Raw genomic sequence first — 26,084 nt, forward strand, 5'->3', positions numbered from 1 at the left:
TGAACTCAAATGTTATTCATTAATGTTTAACATATTCTGCTGCCTGAAGAGAAGGCATTACCAATGCCTCGTAGGCTTTCATGGTGGCAAGAATTATAATTTTCATTTTTTCTTTAAAAATTGAATTGCCATTTCATTTCCTATCTTATGCACTCTCAATTTGAAATAGTCAAATTATATTCAGTTCAGAATGCTGCTAAACCCCTTCACTGCGGTAGGAAAATAATGAGTGGTAGTTATTTTACAACATTGATATGTCAGAACATTTTTCACTTAACATGCTGAAAGGCGCAGTGGTTATCATTGCTACCTTGCAGCACTGGGGCCCTGGGTTCAGATCTGGACTTGGGGTACTTTCTGTGTGGAGTCTTTATGTTTTATATCCACATGGGTTTTCATCCAGGTGCTCAAGGTTCCTTCCATAGACCAAAGACATAATAGTAGGTAAAATGGCTTCTGAGAAAATTTGCCCTGATGTGAGTGTGTGTATGTTTGCATGTGCCCTGCAATGGATTAGCATCCTGTCCAGAGTGTGTCCTCCCTTCTGCCTGTTGCTTGCTAGGATAGGCTCTGGCACTCATGTGAATTGGATAAAATGGTTAGGAGATGGATAGATGCTGAAAGCACCACAGTACTTTACAGAAGAGTTAACATCTATTGGAGAAGCAAACTGTCTCTTAGTGTGAGCTGCTCAGATAACTATTTGGCATTAATGAAAAACTTAGTTTGCCCAGTCTGAATCAAGCCCATTCGGTCCTAGCAGTGCTTGGCCAACTGTGTACTACTGCATGGGGAATACCCTATAGTTTTCAGAAAATATTAATTATATAAAGTAGAAAATATTGAGTTTATCCTGACTTGACTAACCTTTATGTAGCCTTGATCCTTATATTCATTTTTAAGGGTTTGTAACATAATGTCCTTGGTAATCACTGCTGGCATCAGAATTTATCACAGGTATACCCTAGCTGTAACTGCTAAGCTTCTACTTTTAACTAAAAAATACATAGTGATAAAAATAAGAATACATAATGAGTAGTTTGCTTCTAAGAGCAGGAAAGTATTGCCCATATTTTCCTATTTTCCATAGGTTCCATCTGAAATGTTTATCACAGGTAGTTTTCCCGCTTTGGAAAATTTACAATGCGTGATGAAGTGGAAGGTGTAGTTAGACCTACAGGGAGATGCTGCCTAGATGTGGCTGTCCCTCCACACTGAGCAGCCATGCAAAGGAGAAACTGGTTATTACAGTAACCAATATTATTACAGTGTACTGTACAGTACTGTAGCATGATGGACTGGTGGGACTGTTCTTTAACCCTGTAAAATGGGGGAAATAGATCTCTTCCCATTTTTTGCCACATAAGATATTTGCTAATGCTGAGCTTTTTCTCTCTCTTTCAACCCCTCTCAGTGATTAGCACGCACCTGTTAATTATTAGGTGCCATGATGCCCTGTGAACTTGCAATCTTGCTGTCCTACTTCTACTTCTTGACCCTCTACAAAAAAGAGACCAATACAGAACACGAATAATAAAATGAAAAATGAAAAGCATTGACTGTAAGTTGTTGGCTTAGTGGGTCCAATTTAACAACTCCTCCTAGGTTTCCAGATGCTGGTGCTTTGAAGAGAACTAGAAGATCTGTCGATGTGCTGGCTGTCTGTGCTACAGTATAGGACTTTCTTTCCTGTGCAAGAACCACATAAATCATTGTTCCTGTTGAGAACAAAAATGACATCACAACATTTGACAAGTCATATACCTGTATCTACCTTACCTTATTATCAAAGTCTATACACTGATTTTTAGAGTTCTTCACTCCCCTAGAGACATAATGTCATGTCGGCATCAAGTCCGTGAAATTTCAGTTATGCTTCTTGCTAAGGATGAATTTACTGGCTTTACCTCAGCTCCAATGCTGTGCCCTCAGAATTTAAGATTAGTGCTGTCAAACCTGTGTTGAAAAAAAAAGCTTAATGTTGATAACTTAAGTAAAGGATTATTTGAAGCCCACCTTTTTGTCGAATAATCACAAACATGTTGCAGTACAGTAATTGAATGTCTGTTAAACTTTACAGACCTAGTCAGTCAGGGTTTAGATGGCTTCATAACAGCAAAACGGCATGCACTTTCTTAGGATATGTTTAATGGCTACATTTTTACTAATCAGATTTACCTGCAATCTAGACCTGACAAGAACTGGTTGCTGTTTTACTTATGTATGGTGAAGTTGACTTTAAACTTTGGATGCAACAACATTGATAAGGTGGAGGTCGTGTTGCTAGGTTATCTAAACTTGATAAAACCACTTTTTTGTGAGGGCACTTTTTCACTCTTTTTGTCCTCCTTTGGGCTGCATATCCAGCACTTCACCAAGATCTCTTTTTTTAGAAAAATTGGTTCCATTCTATTCTATCAGTGCCTGTTGCCGATAACCTCCTAGTACAAACTTGTGTTTGTATGTGTCCAAACTTGACTTTGGAATGCTCTACTTTCTTTGTCAAGAAACATGATATTGATAGGAACCATAAAGTTCAAAACTGCAAAGCTAGACTTCTCACTAGGTCTCATTGTGGCAAACGTAACCACTGTCTTGGAATTCTTGAAGGCTTCCTGTTAAATTCTGTATATACTGACTTCAGTTTGACTTTTGCCATGAAAGTAATCTCTTACTTGATAATTCTGACCTCCTGATAAGCGGGCATATTCTTCATTGCTCTGATTCAAGCACTTTTTTCTTTCCCCTGACTAAGAGTACTGATAGTGTTAGAGCCTCCTTCAGCTATGCACATAGACTGTGGAATGCTGTGCAAGATAAAGATTTTCACTTTCTTTTTACATTTTGCATTCCTTTTTTAAAGTACAATTCCTATTTTAATTAGCAAATAGATTTAATAATATTTTTCTGTTGTATACTGAGATGCTTTGTAAGATTTCTTTTTTGTTTGCTTTTGAGGTTTTATTGTATATCACACTGAGTTTTGAAATGAAAAGGTATTTTATAAAATTGTTTTTTTTAGCGGTCTTTGTTTTTCCATTTATAAACTATAATAATATAGTTTCTACAACAGTTGTTAAGGATTGTAACTGTATTGGGGAAAACTTCCATATAGGTTAATTTTTTTTCACCACACATCAGTTATCAGTGGGGAGGAAAAACAAATTAACTAAGCCAATTCATAGATGGGGATTATTAGGAGGCCATGATTAGTAAAGGCCATGGGAAATTTGGCCAGGACACCACTATCCTTCGGATGAGACATAAAACCGTGGTCCTGACTCTCTGTGGTCATTAAAAATCCCAGGACGTTTCTCGTGTAGGGATGTAATCCCGGCGTCCTGGCCAAATTTCCCATTGGCCCTTACCAATCATGGTATCCCAATAATCCCCATCTATAAATTGGCTACATTACTCTGCTCTCCTCCCCACTGCTCGCTAATGTGTGGTGAGCGTTCTGGCGCACTATGGCTGCCGTTGCATCATCCAGGTGGATGCTGCACATTGGTGGTGGTGGAGGGGAGCCCCAATTACCTGTAAAGTGCTTTGAGTGGAGTGTCCAGAAAAGTGCTATATAAGTGTAAGCAATTATTATTATTATTATTATTATTATTATTATTATTATTATTATTATTAAAACCCCTATGGTTTTGGGGACTTTTAATGACCACTGAGAGTCAGGACCTCAGTTTTACATCTCATCTGAAGGATGCCACCTTTATTTTACAGTATAGTGTCCCCATCACTATGCTGGGGCATTAGGACATACACAGACAGTAGGGTTAGCTCTCCCTACTGGTACCACTAACACCTCTTCCAGCAGCAAAATTAGATTACACAGAAGGTCTCCCATTCTGGTACTGACCAGGCTCACACCTACTTAGCTTCAGTTGTTTGAGAGTTGTGAGTTGCAGCTGCTTAACTAATTAAGACCAGAACAGTCAGCCATGGTCCTTGAGAGGTGTTGGGATTTTCATTTCAAAGTACAAAGTGTACAAATTACTTCTTTAAGTGGCTAAAAATATTTTTTTAGAACCATTTTGAAATTGATGACTTAGGTTTGATCTCTAAAACATGCTGGATTGTGTCTTTCCAGGACCAGGATCTCCACCCTGAGATAATCCAGTATAATTATTGCTGAATTTCACATCAGGGTTCTAATATCATGTATAGATGTTTTCTTAATAAACCAGAAGAGAGCACATGTAGGTCATGCCTGTCTTGTATCGCCAAGATTGTCATATCCATGACCAATCATCATACAAGTGACAGCTGAAATGAATAAATGATGTAGCCAGTTTGTTCACATCAGAGTCGCCAATTAGAAGGCAATTACCATATTTATTGATGCTTCTCTTGTGATACTGTGGATGTGAGAGGCTGACATGGGCTACAGCTATTTTTAGATCTGTCTATATAGTCAGGAGACTGAAGACCTGAAGAAGAATCAGAGAGAGATTTTTGAGGTATCGCATAAGAAAAAGAGCATGGTATATGGAGGGGGAGCATTTATGGTTTGGGGTGAGTCTTCTGTGGAAGACAAAATGGACTTATAATGGAAATGGTATGCTTTTCAGGATAGTGCATTGCCAGGTGTGACAGGCACTATAGTGTGACCATATGAAAGAAATTATTTTGAACGTGTATGGGACCCATTAATTCATGTATTATCAGTTCTTCTTGTTCAGTCATGGATCCTGGCTCCTGATTGCTCTAAAAAAGAATGGGTGACATCTTTATCAGTACTAACTCATATTTGATTAGCAGGATAAGGTGATGATGATTCTAAAGCTCATGACACAAGATAGTGAAATTCATCTCATGCTTACTTATATCTTTTTAGTTTCTTGTTATTAGTTATACAAAATGTGAAAGACTTGTTATTACATCCAGCAGGTAATTGATCACTCATGTACATGGGATGGCATTTCTAAGATACTGTAAGTCCATGATAGATCTGAATCTTCATATTCTTATTTCCTTTATTAATTACTTGAATTTATCTTGTAAATGTTTTTAGGGTGTATATTGATAATATGATTTAAGGCAGTGTTTGTTAACCGTAGTTTATTAAATATAAAATAAATGTTATCAATAAATAATATCTTAAGAGCTTCTTTTGCTGTGTATTGTAATCAGATCCAAGTTCATGATCTGTCCAAAACCTTCTCCTTTAGTTGAGTTTTCTCTCTAGAATTTTTTTTCTTGTGCGTCAATGTCCTAATAACAAAGGAATGAAGGAAGAATAAAAACAAAAAGCCAGTCAGTTCATAAAGGAGGCTGTTATAGGTTATCTTCCTACATACCTTTGTATGTTACACGACCTCAGACTTTGTGTCAACAACGTCAAACGGGAGCCCATTGTCAGTGTTGTACTTGTATAGTTCTGCATAGCACCTGGCAATCTCCTCATGACAGTGAAAAAAGACCTGAAGAGGTGCTTAGGAACTAATACTCTAATGGAATGTAGTGTGCAGGTTCAGGAGTACAATGTGAAAAAGAGGTCATTGGCAACACAAGGAGGTATCAAGGAGTCAGAGAATGAATTTGTTATTCCATGTCAGTTGAAGTGACAAACCAAATTGTCAGTTGACCACTACGATCTTAATATGTTTATAGATGTACTGTATTTGCATTTATTTTAATTAAGTCAGTGAAAAATGACATTGAAATGTAAGTTTGAACTTGAACTTTATTGCAATATGTAACCGGTACATGTACTGGTACAATGGAATTCTTACTTACAGAAAGTCTCTCGATTGTTAAAACAAGTGTAAAAACACAAAGTGCAGACAGTACATCAAGACAATATACAAACAAACAGTAGACAATGTACCAGGAAACCGTTTGAATGTAAACAATACAGACGTGTAAACAATGACTGGAGATGTGCAATAAATAAGAAATCATAATGAGGTAGATGGTGTAGGTGTGGTCCGAGGAGCATGGCTAAATGTGTTCGCCAATCGCACTGCTTGTGGATAGAAGCTAGTGAAGAATCTAGTGGATAGTGTCCGTATGCTCTTGTATCTCTTGCCTGAGGGCAGTGGGGCGAAGAGCTCATGCCCAGGGTGGTGACTGTCCTCTTTGATGGCCAGAATTCTACCATGCCAGTGGTCCTCAAAGAGCTGTTTAATCTCGGTGAGACCACAGCCGGTGATCTTCTGGGCCATATTGACCATTCCCTGCAGTGCCTTTCTTTCTCGAGAAGAGGTGTTGCCGTACCACATGGTGATCCTGTTGGTGAGGATGCTCTCGATGGTGCAGTGGTAGAAGTTCACCAACGCAGGTACTGGCATCCCCCATCACTTGAGGCACCTCAAGAAATAAAGGTGCTGCTGAGTCTTCTTCATGATAGAGTCAGAGTTCACAGTCCAGGTTAGATCTTTAGACATGTGAATTCCCCAAAACCTAAAGCTGGTGACTGTTTCCACTTCCGTTCCATCAATACTGAGTGGGCTGTGAGTGTGTGGCCTGTGTCTCAGAAAGTCCACTATTAGCTCTTTCGTTTTATTTACATTCAAGTCGAGGTTATTGCTATGACACCACCTAAGCAGCTGTACGACTTCATCCCTGTAAGTGGACTCGTCACCATCACTGATCAGTCCTATTATAGTGGTGTCATCCACAAACTTAATGATGTGGCTGTTGCTGTGTCTTGCTGTGCAGTCGTGAGTGAACAGGGAGTACAACCTTGGACTCAGACAGCAGCCTTGTGAGGTTCCAGTTCTCAGGGTGAGTGGTGTTGATGTTTTATTGCCTATCCACACCACCTGTGGTCTCTCGATTAGAAAGTCCAGCAGCCAGTTGCAGACAGAGTTGCACAAACCTAATCCCCTGAGCTTTGTCACCAGTTGACTGGGTATGATGGAATTGAATGCTGAACTGTAGTCCACAAACAGCCTTCTCACATATGAGTTCTTAGTGTCCAGGTGTTCCAAGGCTGTATGTAGAGCCAGGGAGACAGCATCATCAGCTGATCTGTTTTTCTGGTAGGCGAACTGCAAGGGGTCCAGGGACTCCTTGATGGAGGAGTTGATGTGTGACAACACCAGCTTCTCCAGCCATTTCATCACCACAGATGTTAATGCTACTGGGTGGTAATCATTCAGGCACGTCACTTTTGCCTTTTTGGGGAGTGGAACAATAGTGTTTTTTTTAAGCAGGTGGGGACAATGGACTGTGATAGGGAGGAGTTAAAGATGTCCGTAAATACTGTGGTCAGCTGGCCTGCACATGTCCTCAGGACGCGAGGTGGTATCACATCAGGCCGTGCAGCCTTACGGATTTTACCCTGCTCAGAGTCTTCTGCACGTCCTGCTCTGAGAGTTTCAGAACAAACTCACCCTGCACACTTGGGGTCTTCTCAGCAGTGCCCGTGTTTAGAGCATCAAAGCGGGCATAGAAATGGTTCAGCTTACTAACCATTTAATTAATTACTTATTACTTATTAAGTAATTAATATGATGGGCAAATCTATTTTTAAAAACACTGTTTGGGGGAAACATTTTTAAGACTGTGCACTCCCCTAAAAATGCTATCATAAAAGAAGAATTACACATTTGTTTTATGGTACATAGGAAAGTAAATATTTTTATTATCATAAATAGGGTGATTGCATTTTAAAACATGATTGTGAAAAGATATCCATTCTCTGTATTTCTGCAATACTGTAAGTTGTATAGCTTTGTATTTTTAGCATCAGAATTATGTACATAATATTCTTTGCTAAAAAAATCATTTACACAATGTACAACTGCACAGGTTTGAACTAAAAGTATATCTTTAAAGATATTTTGGTGGACTGCTCTGTGTAGGCCTGTTTGGTTCAGTAGGTCTTCTGAAAGGAATGTGTTATGCTGCTTTCTGAGGGGAAATTTCCTGCCACTGGAAGCTGTTTTTTTCTTTAGGAATTTCCTGAGTGGGCAGACTGTGCTTCCTGAATAAATGTTTCCTGAAAGGGAAACTGTTTTCACACACCAATAAAATACAGAGTTTATTTTCCAGAAATGGTTTGTCTATTTTTTATTAAAAAGAAAGCATTTTGTTAAAGTTTGGATTTGTGGAATCCCTGTCAACAAGAAGAAGAGGGCAAATCAGACACTTCTAAGATCTTTAATCTGGGACACTTCTGTACTGGATTGAAAGCAGAGGTGAAAGAAATATCAATAAAGGAAGTCCACTTAGCTTATAATGTTAAATGTTCTAGCTCTTAAATTCTGTACTTAATCCCCTAACCCTTCACAGTAAGAAACAGGTGCTAGTAAATTAACACATTTGTTTCAATAACATTTTTATTGCTATAGTGTTGTCAGACCACAAAAGGCATCTTTATCATTAAATTTAAACATATTCAAAATAGACATTATCCACTGTACAATCTGTATAAAGGAGGAAATGGTAAGAGGTTGTGATGTTTCAGCCTAAAATGTCATAGGTCACATCTTTTTGCATGCGTCAGTAACACTTCCACAAAGAACACACCGTACACACAAAAGAAAACAAACAACAGAGGTTATCAACTGTGGTCCGCAGTCACCTGTTTCTCCTTGGATGAAAACTTTTTTTTTCTGCACTTACGAGTTCTGACTTGCACAACGCAAGTTGTTAAAGCACATTTTGTGCAAAAGTTTGGATAAATGAGCAGCGACTTGCTGTGTATAAGTAACTTGTGAATTCATGACTTTGTGTATCATATATAATGTGTATGTCAAATTGCCTTAATGCCACTGAGTGTAGGATTGGGAATAGTCAGCCGAACTATCTTGAGGACCCCTCCAGGATGCCTACAGGGTCTTGCTGATGTCATTGAGGGACATACATCTCCTCCAATCTGCCGTGAGTCTCCTGTACATTGCTGCAGGGCTCATGGAGTGTTAAATTCATGGTAATTTTGGAAGAGCCCGTCTGTACTTTCTCATTCTCTCTGCATAAAACGAGACAAACATAATATTAGCAAAGCCATAATTTGATGGGCATGATAAGAAATAATTGGGGGTTCTAAGTTTTTTTAAAAAGGAAAAAAAATATTACTATAGTTAATTGCCTGTCAATATATGTACTGTGAATATAGCACTTAATTCTTGAAATAATTAATGATTTTCTAAAATGTAGAGCAGTGTCTGTATGCTATAAAATGAAGACTAAATTGAATTCTATTTTCACTTACCACCCATACCATGCTATAAACGGTTGTAGACACCATTATAAAGGGCTCAGGATTCTTGTACATTTCAAACAGTTATTAACGACATACGATTGGAGTATTTTTTTAAACCTAGGATGAGACAGTTTATCTGAAAAATTAACTGGTGCCTTAGATTTTTTCTTCTTTCTGGGTCGAATTCATTTTCTTGAATGGAGTCTAGAGTCCCATTTAAGATTACTTCTAAAAGTTTGCATATCACACGGAACATAACATGCTGAAACAGATTTCCATTTTGTGATCTTTCAGATCATACTGTACAGCATTAATCCTGCTTCATGGTTGCATAACTGTAAAAATGTAGATGAAAACTAATTTTATGGTTTACCCAAATGACCTGTCCAACTGAAGCCCCATTTTAGATTATTTGAATCTAACAAAGAGGCACATTTAAATTTGGGCAACAAGATTCAGCCTGCCACCTGCCCACTACATTTCAAAATACTTTCAACCATTTACAGTAGATGCCAGTGACGCAGTAATCTTTTAAATTTTTTTTTTCTGGATGAAGTCCAAAAGCCACAGGCATCCTATACAAGAAATGATCCGGCCAAGAAAATGGAAAACGTTATCATAGTGGGACTGGTATTGCTGCATATTATCAAACAAAGGTCATTCTACACTTTATAATGTACGACTCACAAACTCTTGAGAAGTGACAAGAGGGGGCACGTGGTCTTATACATACAGTATAGTAGTTGAGCTTAGTGGAAATGTTAAACTTGTTGATTGGTTAAATGGAATATAGGTCTCCCATTTTCATCCAGAATATTTAAAAAAACAAACTAAAATAAATTCTCGCTTTATATTTTAGTGGCCTGTGGCATCTCCTTTATTATTCTCTTTAAACATTAACAAATAACATGAAGTGCCAGCTCTTGTAGGACATTCCTCTGAATACAAGCAAACTGTAAGAATATTTATTAACTTATTTTGACCTGTTGTAATACAGAGCCTAAAGACAAATTAATAGTTTAACCAACAGTTCTTTTCTTAAATTTTATTTTTAAAGTGTGTTTTTGTATATGTTAGGTTAACAAATATATTTACATAATAAGAAATACGTTGAAGATTTAATTTCTTAGGATAAGGCTTGTCTTTAAAACAAAACAAGCATATTAAATGTAGACACTGATGTTTAGTCCTCATAGTGTACTCTAAGGGTAGATCTGTGGCCTACTGCATGTGGGTGTTGAACATTAAAGTCAGTGTAGATAATAACAGAGTGAGTGTGTTCAACCACAAGTCATGTCAATTCTTCCCGCTTTGGGCTGGCAGTATTTGTCTGGTGCCTTGCAAATTTCTCCATTCATTTCAGCTAGACCAACACACTCTGCTGCAAAGTGCTGATAAAAATGAACACAACTGTCTGTTAGGCCACAGGAAATTTCCTGTGCAGGAAGGATTCCGGGGCAACTTCCTGCCAAATGGTGCGTTGTGGGAAGTTTGGCTGCTTCTCCCTCTCACCAGCTGCAGATTTTATAGAGGACTTTCACAGATGGTTACAGCTGAAATCTTCAGGGTACTAACAATGTCTGGTTTCATCATTCAACAAATACTGAATCTAAATGTCTAAATTGCAGTGAAATACATCAAATTACAAGAAGACCTTTACATTGTGATATTTGTTTTGAATATAGTATTAATTATATTATTTATTTTTCTTGAGAGGGAGTATAAATATTCTGTCACATGGTGGAAGTGTCTTAGTAGTTTGCAAGGATAACTATGTCTTTTATGTCATTTAATAAAGTAGGCTGTAATTCATTATTTTTGCACTTTGTGTGGTAACATTTTTCTCTTTCCATTTGTAAGAGTCTTAGCTGCCTTTATGAATCTAGTTAATTTGCATGCTGTGCTAAAGATCATGGCTATTATCTTAATGTGATAAGTGGATAAGGATTTAATGCATTATTATATATTTAGTATGATATTTAAGGGATAATGCTTTTTTCTTTTTAGTGCAGTTACTTTATCCAAACATTGCTAAACCAAACAATTTTTTTACAGAAGTAATCTACCTGGGTGTCACAATTTCTTCTTGAAAACCCTTTTGATATATCAGTCATGAATCTGTATATAAAAATTAGCCAAAGTTTATGGTAAAAATAAAACAAACTAATTTTCTCCTCTTGTTAGCAATCAAAGTAATTAATCATAATCAGCTAACATGAGCTGGAAATATGAAAAAGTACAGCTGCTGGTTACTTTAGTTCTAGCGTCTAGTTTTTTGGACAAACTTAGGGTTAAAATCCACCAGTGTCTTAACTCAACCACCTCTTTATCCACACTTCAGCATCGAATGAGATTGGGTTTGTTTTGTTTCTAAAGTTTAGGTTTTTCAAATCTGCACCACTGTCTCGCTTTTGACAAATAATTATTGGGTATTTCTATTACTGAAAAAAGTAATAAAGACATGAAAATGACGCAATCAGGTAATGTTAACATGTAACATTGATAATGAACATCTTCTTGGAATTGTATCTAATATTAAGCATTTCTGAAATGTGAGAAGTAAGTTAAGGGTTATATCCAGAAGTGTTTGTTTTGACGATAAAACGTATACAATATATATAATCATAAAATGAAAAAAATCATTATCTCTTTCAAATAGTGTGTATGTATTAACTGTAAACATTTCACCAATGATAAAAACAAATAATGCTACCAGTGAACAAGAACAGACTCAATTTCTGTTGAGGATCATTTTGTTCTTTATTTTCTTATAGGAATGTCAAATGTAGACATCTGCTTCAGTACACTACATTACATAAATGTCTATTCAAATACAAAACATGCAGTAACTTGTCCGTGTACCCTCTACTATCAAATAAGAGCTGCAGTTCTTAATAGTTTTCACCTCTATTTGTACTCTACTTCAATTCTCAAGCAATTAAAGATTAATATAAACCATACTGATAACTCTTTGTCCACAGGAGATTTCCTGTGATGGACATTCTGGGGAAACTTCCTTTTAGAAACCACGTGAAGGAAAGATAACGGAAAACCTAACCACAGACATAATGCCTTCACAGTGCGCATATCACATGGTTTGTTTTTTCCAAATAGTACAAATAAAGTGGCAGATTATGGTGTTATTTTAAGTGAATAAACTATAGGAGATCATATATTTCTTAATAAAAAATAAAACATATATTATTTACCAAAGTAATATTTAAGTATTTCAGAACCAGGGAATTTGCCAGTACAAAACAGATGACGTGTCTAAATAAACTTAGACAATCTACAGAGAGTTACAGCTGTCTTATAATAGTAATTTCAGTTTATTTTTAATGTTGTCATTGCATTAAACCTAACCCTTGAAAGTCCTTGCAGTAACCGGCAAGCTAATATCTGTGAAAATCAAGAGTAAACAAAGGTCAGACTAGAAAATGTGGAGGTCATCTGCTGAAGTGCAGTACAAGTTCTTTCCACTATACTGTATGTTTGGGTGACAGCTCATCATGCCATGTTCTGTTCACCAAGAGGGACCTGGGAACAAACTCTGGGCGCACAATCTGAAATAACCAATCTAACTTGCATACGCTTAGGAGGTGGAAAGGAACCAGAGTGCCTGTTGCAAACCAACACAGAGAGGTCTGTGAGGTCACAACGGCCAACTGCCACTGTGTAGTAGACTTCATACAGTGAATATACTGTACAGTGGTACTTACACTGTTATTCTACAACTCCTTCTCCTTTGACAATCATTCCACAACACCTCTTTGAGGGACTTTCCATTTCTTAATTTTACTAAATTTGTGTAAGCAAAAAATTATGCCTATTTAAAATTCTTTTGGCTCTGCTTATTTACTTGCATAAATATAAAAGTTAGTCATAGGAGTCTTGTGTGTTCCCTCAGAAGAGTCTAAGGGTAACTGATTTGATAAAAAGGGTAGATTTTCGTGTGAAAATGTCCCGTGTTTTTTCAATATTTTTAGTTGAAATCTGACATTTACCTTAGCTTTTTCTGTGGACTGGATTGCCGTCACAAATTTTCTCTCTCAAGCTCTATATACAAATAAGGTATATCGGTGCATAGGAAATTAACCATACATGGAAAAAGTTATTTTGTTTCAATCATTTTCTATAAGCAAAACAGAATGACATTTTTTAAGGTTATATCACTCCATCGTGTATTTTAAACCAGATCATGTAGTAGGAAGTATATTGATTCTCTGTGGATTCTAGGTTTTAAGGATTTAAGATTTAAGTTTAGTTAATGTTTAATCATTTTATTGCGAATCCACTAATTCCATATTTTCCAAACGTCATTATTTTTTATTGCAGTAATTATTCGTCTTTAAAAAATGTGCAGCACCCTCAGGTAGGCAGTCTGTGGCTGACATAATTGTTTTTCAATACTGTAAAATACTTAAAACACTAAGATGACATTTATACAAGAAAAACAGTTTCTTCCTACATAAGGTGATGACAAAGTAAAAAAGAATAGTGCAGCCAACATAAATATGTTGTTAGAAAGGACTTAGACTGAAAGAAGAAAAAATAGTAATATGCAGCTACAATTGTGTGACTAAAACACAGTACATGCAGTTTTTGCTGGGAATGTGACATATTTAAGGATAAAATTGCATATTTACACAGAACGAAGAGGGAGTATTAAGTTCTTAAAACAGAACTAATGTTGCTAAATACCCTAAATATGGAGAGTAGAACTGACAGGACCTGTGCTCTCCAGTTATCACAAGACAGTATACTGTTAAGGTTTAGATTTCTAAAATGTAATTTTTCACACTGTATATCTTTTTATAATGCCCAGCCTTATCGAATTGAAATATTTTTTTCTGAATGATCTATGAATTGCTTTATATACAAACTACTGGGTTATGATTTTTTTTTTTATTTGAACCTCAAACATACAGTAGGTTTACGTATAGCACAGTCCTGTAAGGGGTAAAGGCAAATTTTATTGCTCTTGACAATTCCAAAGTGCCATGAGAAGATAATGATGTATGTTTTCTTGCCATTGTTGCCCTAGAGGCACCATTACTCAGAGTGTGGACGTTAGCATTTTCATGGTTTATCGTGATATTGGCACATATTCCTCCATTTGATTTTTGGCATAGTGGTGAGTCATATCCTGTTATCTGTATGCAAAACACAGGATCAGTCATTGCTCACAATATTATTAAAATCTACCACAGAAATGGTCCTCTCAGTTTGAAGAGCTCTAAAGCTGTACATTTCAGTACAGCAGGCTGAAAAGCTTATTTTTTTCAAGTGTTTAATTTCCTGCTGCATGCAAGTCATGTGATTAATGGTAAAATCACAAACATTATACATATACATTTTTGATTACAGTGGTGTGTTTCCACACAGAATAAACCTACATGCATTTTCAAGTTTAATTTGCATAACAGATTGGTAAAATGTTAAAATGCAGTGTTTTTTTATTTTCTTGTGGTCTTATTTGGATGTTGTAAAGCAAATAAAGTAATTGATTTGCACTTGGTATACAAGGAACTAAAACTTGAAAATCAAGCTTTTCCTGCTATAGAAACTTGTACAGTGAAGCTGGAATTATGAAGAGTAAGAGCTTCAGGTATTAGATGTTCAGGAACTAGTTGAAGAATTTGGAGTCAAGATGTCAGCACAAATGATATCATCAGTATGAAAGAGAAGGGATTAATTGAAAGGAGCCTTTCATTAGTACAGGCAAAAAGAAGAAAGGAGCTTTTGCTAAAAATACCTCCATATGTTAGAGTTAAAATTGATTTTTGTTAGATACAAAAGAACAGCTTTTAAATAAATTGTTTTATTTTGGGTAAATAAAAGTCATACAAGTGTTCTGACTTCTTTTGTTGAAGGATGTGAAATGAATGTGACTTCACCTGCTTTTATTTGCACAATCATGGAACAAGGAACTGTTACTTTTATTATTATATGTTTAGTTAAATCCCTTATCCGGAGTTGTTTATTGTTACCTTTTATTAAAAGAAATAAGACATTCAGAAAATGTGTATGTATATATACACATTTATACTGAATATAAACTGTGTAACATTGTATTTTCAGCTAGAGCTTTTTAAGATCAACATTTTACAGTAAGAGCTTTTTAAGAAGATCAACATTTTACAGTAGAATACATTTCATACAAAAGCAAAAAGAAGTGGGGAAAAATAAAGCACAAGAAATTGACTTAGTGCAAAAAGAATAAAAATAAGATTTGGTGTAAAGGTAGTCCTTTAAGTGAATTTTGAAAATGGTGACAGTTACAGAGTCTGAGTCTCTGAGTCACAGAATCTAATAGATGTGGGCAGTGAGGTCCTTGGACTTGGTGCTTGAGAAACTATTGTTCATTGTATACCTGGTCTTCAGTAAAGTAAGAATAAATTTGTAGATTTTGGATTGAGTGACAAGTTATACGCGTGCAATAATGTCTTAAGGCATAGGTGCACAATTTATAAAGCTGTCTGCGATGGTTTCCATATTCAGTTTGGAACAGTGTAAATGTCTAATTTCAGAAAGATAAATCTCTTGAATAAAAAGAAAATTAGAAGAACAAGCTATGTAAAGTTGTGCCACACAGTAGGTACATGGTCATTATGTGATTTTCATTCATTTTTAAAATATCCCAAATATTCTGGCAAAAGCAGACATTTTCCTGCAAGTCTCGGCACACTGACAGATTCATATAAAATATCATCCACACAGGTATTAAGTCAAAAGAAATAAATATTCTTTGAATAGGTTCAGCTTCAACTCCTGTTGGTTAGTAAACAGAACCTAGTAAAGTGTTAATTAAGAATGATTAATTCAGTAACCCTTTTCGGAGTAATTATGAAGACTTTCTGATTTTAATTCTTCTACTCAGGCTTGCAGCCGGTGTACTGGAGCAGAGATGATGTGTCACAGTGGTTGAAATGGGCTGAAAAGGAGTTTTCCTTGCATCCTATTAACAACAACACCTTTGAAATGAATGGGAAGGCGCTTCTACTGCTGACCAAAGAGGATTTCCGCTATAGGTCCCCGCATTCTGGTAAGACTCCTGGTAAAATTGCATTACAGGCATAAATGTAAAGGTAAAATGATACTATTATATCCACTTGAGTTTATTGATAGGAATAAACTAAGTGGATATTGAAAACAATTGTCTTATCCTACAGGCTAGATAATGTAAAGTCATTTATCACTGCTAGATCCTAATTGCAGTTGCCAAATTGTCCAGCAGTACATGTGGTTCCTGAAATCTCCCTTAGATTCATTCTGAGTTTTTTTTAAACTTCTTTAGACCTTGTTCCTTCCCAAAGATGACCTAAAATATAACAATATACTTCTTCTTAAAGGATTTTTTTTTCTGTGGGAGAAGTTAAAAACTGACAAGCAGGAAGTATTGGAATGTCATCTCATATGTGCACTCACCACATCTTTTGCCTGTAAAATTAAAAAAATTCCCTGAAGGGCAGGTCTTTTTCATAATATTATGAACTAGAAATTTAGAAGTGAGAAGTGAAAAAGGAAGTTTCTTCACTTCCTTGCTGGGAAATGTTTTCTTTGAGCTTCTCTGTAGATTATTGAACAAAAGCTAGTCTTATAAAATAATGTTTCCCTAGTAGAAACACACTAATTGTGATGTTCAAAATATTGTGTTTCACAAAAGTAAAATTAAATTTAATATACCCTGGGTCAACAGCATACTATGATATATTCACAGTTAGAAACAATGTTAGTAAGAGCATGAAATCTGAAATACTGTACAGACCTTAAAACATCATTTTTATCACACTCCTAATTTAAGTTTTCTTTTTCTGCTATTGAATATCCAGACAATAATTGTTTGACAAACTAGTGTATTGTCAGCACTAGAGGGTCTTGAACAATCTTATAATTTGATCTTTCTTTTTTTATGAGGATGCACTTATTTTGATGGTCAACCTTAAGAAATATGAAATATAAATCATGTTAGGTTAGAAAATCCATTTAAGTGCTCACCTTGTAATAAGGGTGAAAAGTTTTGATTTCATTTTCTATTTTTTTTCAGTTGAATAAAAAACGGATAAATGTGGTGACAAGTTAGACAGTGACTATCCCAGCAGCTGAAATAACTCTCTTTTCATTGGCAGGTGATGTTTTGTATGAGCTCCTTCAGCATATTCTGAAGCAGAGGAAATCCCACTCTTTCTACCCATCCTTCTTCTACCCAGGAAACTCTTTTCAGACACAGCCTGAGGCAGCCGTTCAGCATTCTAAACTTGAAGGTAGGGAGCCTATAGTGTATAGAGTGGGAGGAAATACCCACACCTAATTTACTTTTAAAGGAGAAGGGCTTGCTACTTCTACATTTATGCCTCACTAGTAATGTGTTTTGTATTAAATACGGGAGCTTTATGTCACAGAGAATTTGTGAGAGTAATATCAACTTATACATGTTATTCCTTAGAACAGTGTGGTGTTTAAGGTGCCTTTGACCCTAATGTTTCACTTTGTTGCAATTATAATTAATATCTTTGTACTAAATGACGCATTTTGACCTACAAAGGTTTGAAATATTTTAATATCAAAGGATGTTTGACATATTTTAGTTAGTGGAAACCTTGGTGTGGCAGCTACTGTAGCCCTGCAGCCTCACAGCTCTTTCTAAGAGTCTTAAGTCTTTGAGTTTGAGCTTATCTCTGGTCTGTAGCACCTTCTAGGTCAGGTTTACGTGTTGTCCCAATTTCTGGATGGGTTTTCTCTGGGTATTCTGGGGTTTACCCAAGGTCAAAGGCATGTTATGGCCTTTCCTCATATTATTCCCTGTATTTATACATGTGCGCCCTGTGATGAAATGGTATGCCATCCAGGGTGTGCTACTGCCTTACGCCAAATCCCTAAAGTGTTAGGCTTAGGCTCAAGCAATACTGTACTATGAAGATGCATTTTGTATTCTATATTTGTTTATAAGTAAATTTTAAGAAAAATGAACACTTGATAATAGAAAACAGCAGTGTCAGAACATCAGACAACAAAGGTAGTGGTAAGAAGACAATAAGAACAGTTAGAACGGTTTGAGAACAGCAAGTTATTCTTTGTGACCCCACACTGAGAGTCTGAGATAAATGTTAACATTCTGAGACGATAGAAATTTTCAAAAGTCCAGAATCCATATCTTATTATGTTTTTGTTCTTATTAATATAAAACTTTAGATATATTTATTTATTATTCATTTCAGTGTATTTAATTTTTCTATTATCTTTCTGCGCAAAACAAAGGTAAATGGTCCAGTTTTCATATTTTGGCATTGCCATACATTTACTATTACTGGCTGTCCCATGCAGGAAAATACAAGTACCTTATTGTTCATATATTGCAACAATACAGTAAGATATAATTGCAAGAACATTTTTTTTCTGAAAAACTAGATCTGTTTTATATTGAATGTGAATACTGCCTTTTGCTATTTAGTATATATTAAACATACTGTATGAAACCTACACCATTTGGTCAAGAAAATACAATGTTTCACTTTTCGGGCCACATATGTGTATTGACTCAAATGCAAATACAGTATACGTTACTTTTTCTGATAGTTAATAAACAATTGTGTAGCAGTCACTATTGATTGATATTGTGGCTGTGCAATGTGTAGTGCTAACTCTAAAGCAGTTATACATAGCAGTGATATGGAGTGAGGGTAATCATGAGATGGAACAAGTAATAGGTTTATTCCATCCTGAAAAGAGAAGAAAGAAAACACAACGTTTCGGCCGTGGAGCCTTCTTCAGATGTGTCTTCAGGCTCCATGGCCGAAATGTTGTGTTTTCTTTCTTCTCATTTCAGCTTGGAATAAACCTATTACTTGTTCCTTTGCAGCCTACACATGCTGACACAGCTACCCACCTGAACTACTGTAATCATGAGATGCCAGTGATGCCTTAAGCTCCATTTCTACTGATTATTAATACCAACAAGCACGGCAAGTATGTTCCATAACTTGCTAGGCAGTTCTGTGCAGCTATGCTCCCCGTGCATGCCTATTGCATCTAGGAAGATTTACAATACCTGGTAGCTTTTGAATATAATACATTACGAACATGGAAACAGTTTATAAAAAGATTCCAGCTGTTAAAAGTGAGATTAGGAAGAGATTCTAAATTACAGTTGGGGTAAACCAGGAGACAATTTTATTTGTTTTTGTTAAATCACCAAATGTGGAATCACCAATTGTTTATTTTTCACACCTCGGCTTGCAGCTATGAACCCTGCAACAGCACACGAAAAAAATAGGAAATGCAGGCAGACTGCTTTGACCTGCCAACCCTCAAGCCACTAAACTTTAAAAATGTCACAGACTACGCAGCTATGAGAGTAGCATTTCCTGTACTGGTAACACTGTGTGTCTGAAAATGCCAAGAGGTTCATGTAAGCCCAGTGTGTTCTGGCTGACCTTCCCCATCCTACCTTTGGTGGTGCCCAGCCAAGTATGCATTTCTGCTTAGAGAATCACGGTTACAAACGGGCTGATATGACCCAGCCTCAAACCCGTGAGCCCTAAGCTCAATCAGTGCTTAGGTGAACCCCAACTATGGGACTTGGTTTTTTTCTCCACTTTTCATGGCCTGTCTGTGTCAGGTGGTCATTTTTAATCACACTAATTTTGTTACTAGTACTTATTTTTGCTGTGATTTGATTAATATGATTTGTGCTAAACTGATAATACATTAATGTACTAAGAGACTTTAAAAATGCAACAAATGTTTAGTAGTGGAACCAGCGGTATTTGTTGCTTTTTAATGCCACTTTGTGTAATAAATTCTAATAACCCTGAAACCCTGGTTTCTTTCAAGAAATGGATGGCTGAGATCATTGGATCAATTAACACAGGATAGATGGGCCAAATGGCATCCTATTGTTTGAAACCCATGTTCTTAGTCTATTGTATTATACTGTATGTTTCATAAGTGTTATTCACTAATTGGAGCAAATACATTTAAATGAACAAATCTAGTTTCTTCCATACATATTGCATTTTCGTTAAAGAGAGAAATCACAATTTCTCAGGCCATTTATTAAGTTGACAGTATCACAAAAACTTACAAACAAATAAGTACAGGTCGTGCAGCAGACATTTCACCAAAGAAATGTTCCAGTGTGATCTGCATATAAAGTTAACAAATAAGTTGGATTTGTCAGCAAAACTGTCTTCAAGTTGAGAGCAATATTTCTATATGGATTGAAAGACATGTATTCAGAAGCCTGCTTGTTTACAATGTAATAAGGCTGCTTCACCTCACCAGATGCTTGGTTGCCTCATTCTGAATCGCAGAATATGGCGCTGCACATACTTGGAAATTTTTGTCTATTTTGTTATGTAAATTGGAGGCTTTACATGTTACTGTGTACATTTTACTTTCATTGTGCTTTGAAATGCACTCAAGCGATTCTTTCTAACCCCAAAACATAAAAGTAGCCTTGCAGTTTCCCTTTAAGCAGGATCTTAAATAATTTTACATATAGGTGGGGATGCAATCCATCAATATTTGAAGTACAGCTCCACTCGATTTTAGAATCTCCTATCCCAGTCCAGATCAGAACCAGCCCTACCTAATTTGAGTTATGACATCAGCCTAGAATGTAATATTGCTGCTGGCTGACTTGACAAGAATGCTTGTAATATATAGGGTATGAAGTAGAGGCCTGCGGGACTGTTTTCTCTATGTCAATCTCACCTGCTTCCACGAGTATTTTAGTGCCCACCTGACCTTGCAAGGGATCATGACCACATCTTCCTGTACCACTGATATTTTAGGTCCAACAATACTACCCCCACACCTAGACACAGTTTTTATTGTAGGCATAATATTTCAGTGTTTCAGATGTATTTAACCAAAACATACATTAAACTAGTAATTGAGCATTATGTAACATTATAATATGCCAATGTTCACTTAATCCAGTTTTAACAGTCCATGACAACTCTCAAAAATGGGCTTCTTGGTAATGTACTATGTAAAAGCGGGCAAACTCACAGAACTTTCAATTAGCATATTTTAATTTACCATGAATAAAAATGTCACTGACCTCACTGTCAGTGCCTGCATTGTGTTCTGCCACACTAATATTAGCGCTCAGACACTATACTGAAATGCTGCATGAGTTTTACATCAGTTTTTCATGTTATATACCTTATTAGTGGTAGATTGAGAATGTTGCTTCAGCGTAACATTTCAATGTAGGGTCTTCTCAGTACTTAACAGTTATGAAAGATAAGTGTCCTGTATTATCCAACCCTCCTTAAGATATTAATCCACTTGCTCCCACTTGTTGTAGTGTAGATTTGTCCCATGCCTGCTCGCACCAGTTAGGCTGCATCCTGTGGGTTCCCAGTGCTGCTGGAGGGCTGCAGTATGAATTTCTAAATTTCACCCAACAAAATCAGGCAAGATGTGGTGTGAGGATCAGCTTTCACCAATCATGCAGCTTCCAGTCAGCATGTCACCTTAATACCTGTGCATTTGAACGTCATCTGTCATGCCTCCGTGGGTCTAATTTTAAGCCAGCAGCCATATCACCCTGCAACTCACAACGGGCAACCCACTGAAGCTCAGCAGGTCTGAGCCTGGTCATTACCTGGATGGGAGACCTCCTGGGAAAAACTAAGGTTGCTGCTGGAAGAGGTGTTAGTGGGGCCATCAGAAGGCATTCACCCTGTGGTCTGTGTGGGTCCTAATGCCCCAGTATAACGACGGGGACACTATACTATAAAAAGGTGCTGTCCTTCGGATGAGACATAAAACCGAGGTCCTGACTCTCTGTGGTCATTAAAAATCCCAGGGCATTTTTCAAAAAGAGTAGGGGTGTAACCCCGGCGACCTGGCCACATTTCCCATTGGCCCTTACCAATCATGGCCTCCTAATAATCCCCCTCTATGAATTGGCTTCATTACTCTGTTCTCCTCCCCACTGATAGCTGATGTGTGGTGAGCGTTCTGGCACACTATGGCTGCCGTTGCATCATCCAGGTGGATGCTGCACATTGGTGGTGGTGGAGGGGAGTCCCCATTATCTGTAAAGCGCTTTGAGTGGAGTGTCCAGAAAAGTGCTATATAAGTGTAAGCAATTATTATTGTTAATAATAAGGAAGAATAACATCCTTATTCTTCCTAACAGGATGGCACTCACCTGCCCATGAGCAACCTGTAACTGTTGTACCATTGCATCTCCTTGTAGTTTCTGATCTAGCTGCTTGATTTTTGTGGAACACGTTGGATGTTACAAAAATGGCAAAACATTTAGAGAAGATTGAACAGAAACACCTGGAGTGTCGAGAGGAGTTGTGATTCTGTATTAAAAATGGATTGTACCTCTAAAGAACAGCAGCCTTTGAACTGGTAGATCAAAAGGAAGCAATTCATTGTATGATTGCAACTGGAGAGTATAGGATTCAGATGCAAAATTTTATTATCATCTAAAATAAATGCTGTAAAACTTCCTGCAAACACTTTCACTCCAAGTGAAAATATGTCTGTTTCAGGATGTCAAGAGCTTTTGTGTAGTAGACAAACCTAGAAGTAGAACTAGCACTCCTCCAGGCTGACCTTTTAACTCCTGCCATCAAACTAGTATGACTGCTAACACTGATTTGACCAATTGTCACATTCCAGATGCATGTCAAACAATTTAACAAATAGAAATTATAAAAAAAATCTTTTAAAGAAACATTCAGAAATGTACACATTCAATTATACTATACAACGTGTTTAATAACATTGTTAGCAGTTCAGTCTTCTCTTAAAAGACACACGTAATTAAGACACTGGATTCCAACCCAATTAAATATGAATGATGTCTGTATAAATAAGCACTTTTTTTATTTTTCATACTAATCTGCTAATGAAGTAACACAATGCAAATTACAGCAGGTACCCATGATAAATTACTTGTTTTGTCACATAATAAAGCACACAGTACACATTTTACAAATTCACAATATGACATTACACATTTAAAAATCTTTCCCTTGTGATTTCTACATTTTCTGTGCCCTGGTCTCATGGCTCTGCTCTAAACCTTACCGTCCTCTAGGTAAGTATGATTTGAAGATTGTAGTGACAAATATGCTAGTTGTTTAACCAAGTGAAGGCCCTTCATCACATCAACCTCCCCTTCTGAGATCTCAAAACTGAGGTTTTGGCACAGGTAGTCTGATACACATTTTTGTGATCCTCATAGCTCAAGCAAGCTTGTCAAAGGTTCATTTACAGTCTTGGGCCTATATAGTGTATGTGACCAGCATTTACATTTACATTTATTTCAGAGGACACGGGAGCTCGGCAAACTTGGAAATAAAACAGTGGTAACATCTGACCAACACTGAGATTACTGCAGTGTCTTCCTTTTGGAAGGAAATGAACATTTAGTGATGGCCTTAGCATTGTTCACTTCAAGTCAAAGTAGTCCATCCCTAGTCATATACATGAGAAACTGTACTTCAGTCTGTGGTAACGCACTTTGATCCATTAATGGTCAGTCCTGTTTTCTCTATCTGACTTAGCACAGCATTCACATGCTGTAAATACTGCTCTCAGTACAGCTTTAGATTATTGCATCATCCAAGTATGCAGTAGAAAAAGATGGTGCGCTTTGTCCATTAAGTACTGAAATATGGCTGGAGTACCATGGAGACCAAAAGGCATGACTGGAAACTGAAAAGACTTAAAAGGTGTTCTATGCACATTAACTTCCTAGTATTCTAGTATTCAATGGAACCCTCCAGTAACTCAGAATCCGATCAAATAGGTGTGGTATGCTGAACATATATGGCAAATATAGGTTGCTCCACAAAAGAGTATTTGTCTACTGTAGAAAAATGCAGCTGTTTTCTTTGTTTTTCAGGTGAAAGGTGTTATTACAAAGTCAGAGAGAACACCAGTGTGTGTTCCTGTTTTCTTTCCCTAAATTCCTTCAGAATGTTCACTGAAAAAAATCTTTGAAGAATGTGATTTCTCAGGTATTGGGCATTTATAATTGACTCGACCTAGTCTGGTTCCCTGCAACTTATCAACAGTTTTCCGTCCAGTCTCGTTTACCTGCAGCCAGTACCAGCATTTTGAGCTTTTCACAGGGGCAGTGTTTACATACAGTTTATCTTGCATTTAAGGATATACAAGTTAGCATTTTCACCCTTCCCTGGCATTTTCTGCTCTCATTCCACCCTCAGCACATCCAGGGGTCTTTTCATAGGTCTTGAATTCAACATTTCACAAGGGAGATATCCCAGCTGATGCCTGCAGCACTTATAAATAGCCCAAAACTACACAGCTTAATAGTATCAATTAAAACAAAGCCTTCCAAGATCTGATTCACAATCCGAAAATGTTTCTCATTGTCTAAAGCGCACTTGGTGAGTCGATCTCTCATTTGCTCGGCTCTCTTTCTTTGGTGCAGTGGAGAGCAGAGGATCTATTCTTTTGGATAAATAGTACACACAGAGCTTAAACATCCACTTCTCGGGGTTTATTTTGTCACCCAACCAGTTGTTTTTGGTCTGGTGATGGCAGATGGAAGAAATCATAATAAAGGGAATATACAGTACAGTAGCTTCGACAAGGACCCCCACCTTCCCTCCTGACTGCATGTGGGTCCAGGTAGCTCAGTGTTGTTGTTCACAACTCTGATAAAGTCATGAAAGTCCTGAATTCATCTCTCAGGTTGGCATCCTGCCCTGCTCCATAACGTAGTCAACTAAACCTGAAGAATGTATAACGTTTGAACCAATCTGAGATGAAATGGAGCATCATTTCCATGTTTGGTCAACTGCACATTGCCAAGGGGTTTTATTCAATGTTTTAAATAAACTCTTTTTATCATTAGAACTAAAGATTTCATGATCTCCCCATGATAGCATGGATTTATGCCCTTTGCATAAAATATTCAAATATTAGAGTATTCAAGACTGAACATTTTAATAAAATACAATTAAGTATCATGTGTAATGCCACAGTATTTTTAAGACATTTTCTTGTATTGCCTTGCTACTACTTGTTAAGTTTGCCTTTCCTAAAGTGACACAAAGGAATGCAGTGCTACAATGATGTGGGCTGCCTAGTGTTTGCAGCAAGTACACAATAGTTAATCTAATTTGGAAGCAATTGCATTTTTTATTTGTCATCAAAGAATTGATCAGTTATCACTCATGCATCAACAGAGTGACTACAGTCCATTTTGGTATATTTATTGTGCTTTGGTGCCTTGTTGAACTGTTCCTGTACTCATATGAATAGTTTTAGATTTTGCCAGTTATTTAGTTTAGGATATTTTACGTCATATTATATCTGTTTAGACAAACATGACAAAAAATGTAGCAAACGTTATTGCCTTCATTGTATAATTCTTGCCTTCATATCTTGATATTTCAATCATGATCTTCAGTATTGCCCTCTATAAATGTAATTAACTTGGCAACCTGATAATCTTGCCATTTAAGCAAGTTCCATGGAACTTTTCAGCTTGTATTGGTATTGTTAATTAATTAGGTGTGTGGTATGCAACAGTGATTATTTGTTCATTATTTAACCAATTTGTTGAGTTAGACCATGTGATTACAGTGAGTGCTACTGATATCAGTGTTTGTATTGTAGTTTTCTAAACTACATGATATCTTATAATTTTTCAATTGAATTTGTTGCTGTTGCTTTTATCATCAATGATTAACACAGGAAAAAAATATATTTCTTTTTAGGGCTCATTATATGAGACATTTAAATAAGAAATATGCAAAAGGTACACTAAAATGCACTCATTAAAATCTCACCCTGAGGGCTAAGACTGGATTGAAAGCTTAAACTGAGTGTTTCGGTTTTCATGAGTCAAAGTGTCAATATTTTCTAATATTTTTTGAGGATCAGCTTGTACACATTTATGCATTGAATGACCAGA

At 36.6% G+C, this 26,084-nt stretch overlaps 1 protein-coding gene across 2 annotated transcripts in view; it reads left to right on the plus strand.

The window, feature by feature from the left end:
- The window catches only part of etv6 (ETS variant transcription factor 6), a 54,681-nt gene that overhangs the window by 15,269 nt on the left and 13,328 nt on the right, over window positions 1–26,084 (plus strand). For both annotated transcript variants that reach the window (XM_088644766.1, XM_088644765.1), the window contains exons 3-4: window positions 16,041–16,205; window positions 17,290–17,424. In XM_088644766.1, coding sequence (XP_088500892.1) covers window positions 16,041–16,205; window positions 17,290–17,424 — 300 coding nt within the window. The remainder of the gene's footprint in view (window positions 1–16,040; window positions 16,206–17,289; window positions 17,425–26,084) is intronic.

The sequence above is a fragment of the Lepisosteus platostomus genome, chromosome 9, assembly GCF_059453375.1.
Source record: "Lepisosteus platostomus isolate fLepPlt1 chromosome 9, fLepPlt1.hap1, whole genome shotgun sequence".
In the NCBI taxonomy this organism is placed as follows: Eukaryota; Metazoa; Chordata; class Actinopteri; order Semionotiformes; family Lepisosteidae; genus Lepisosteus; species Lepisosteus platostomus.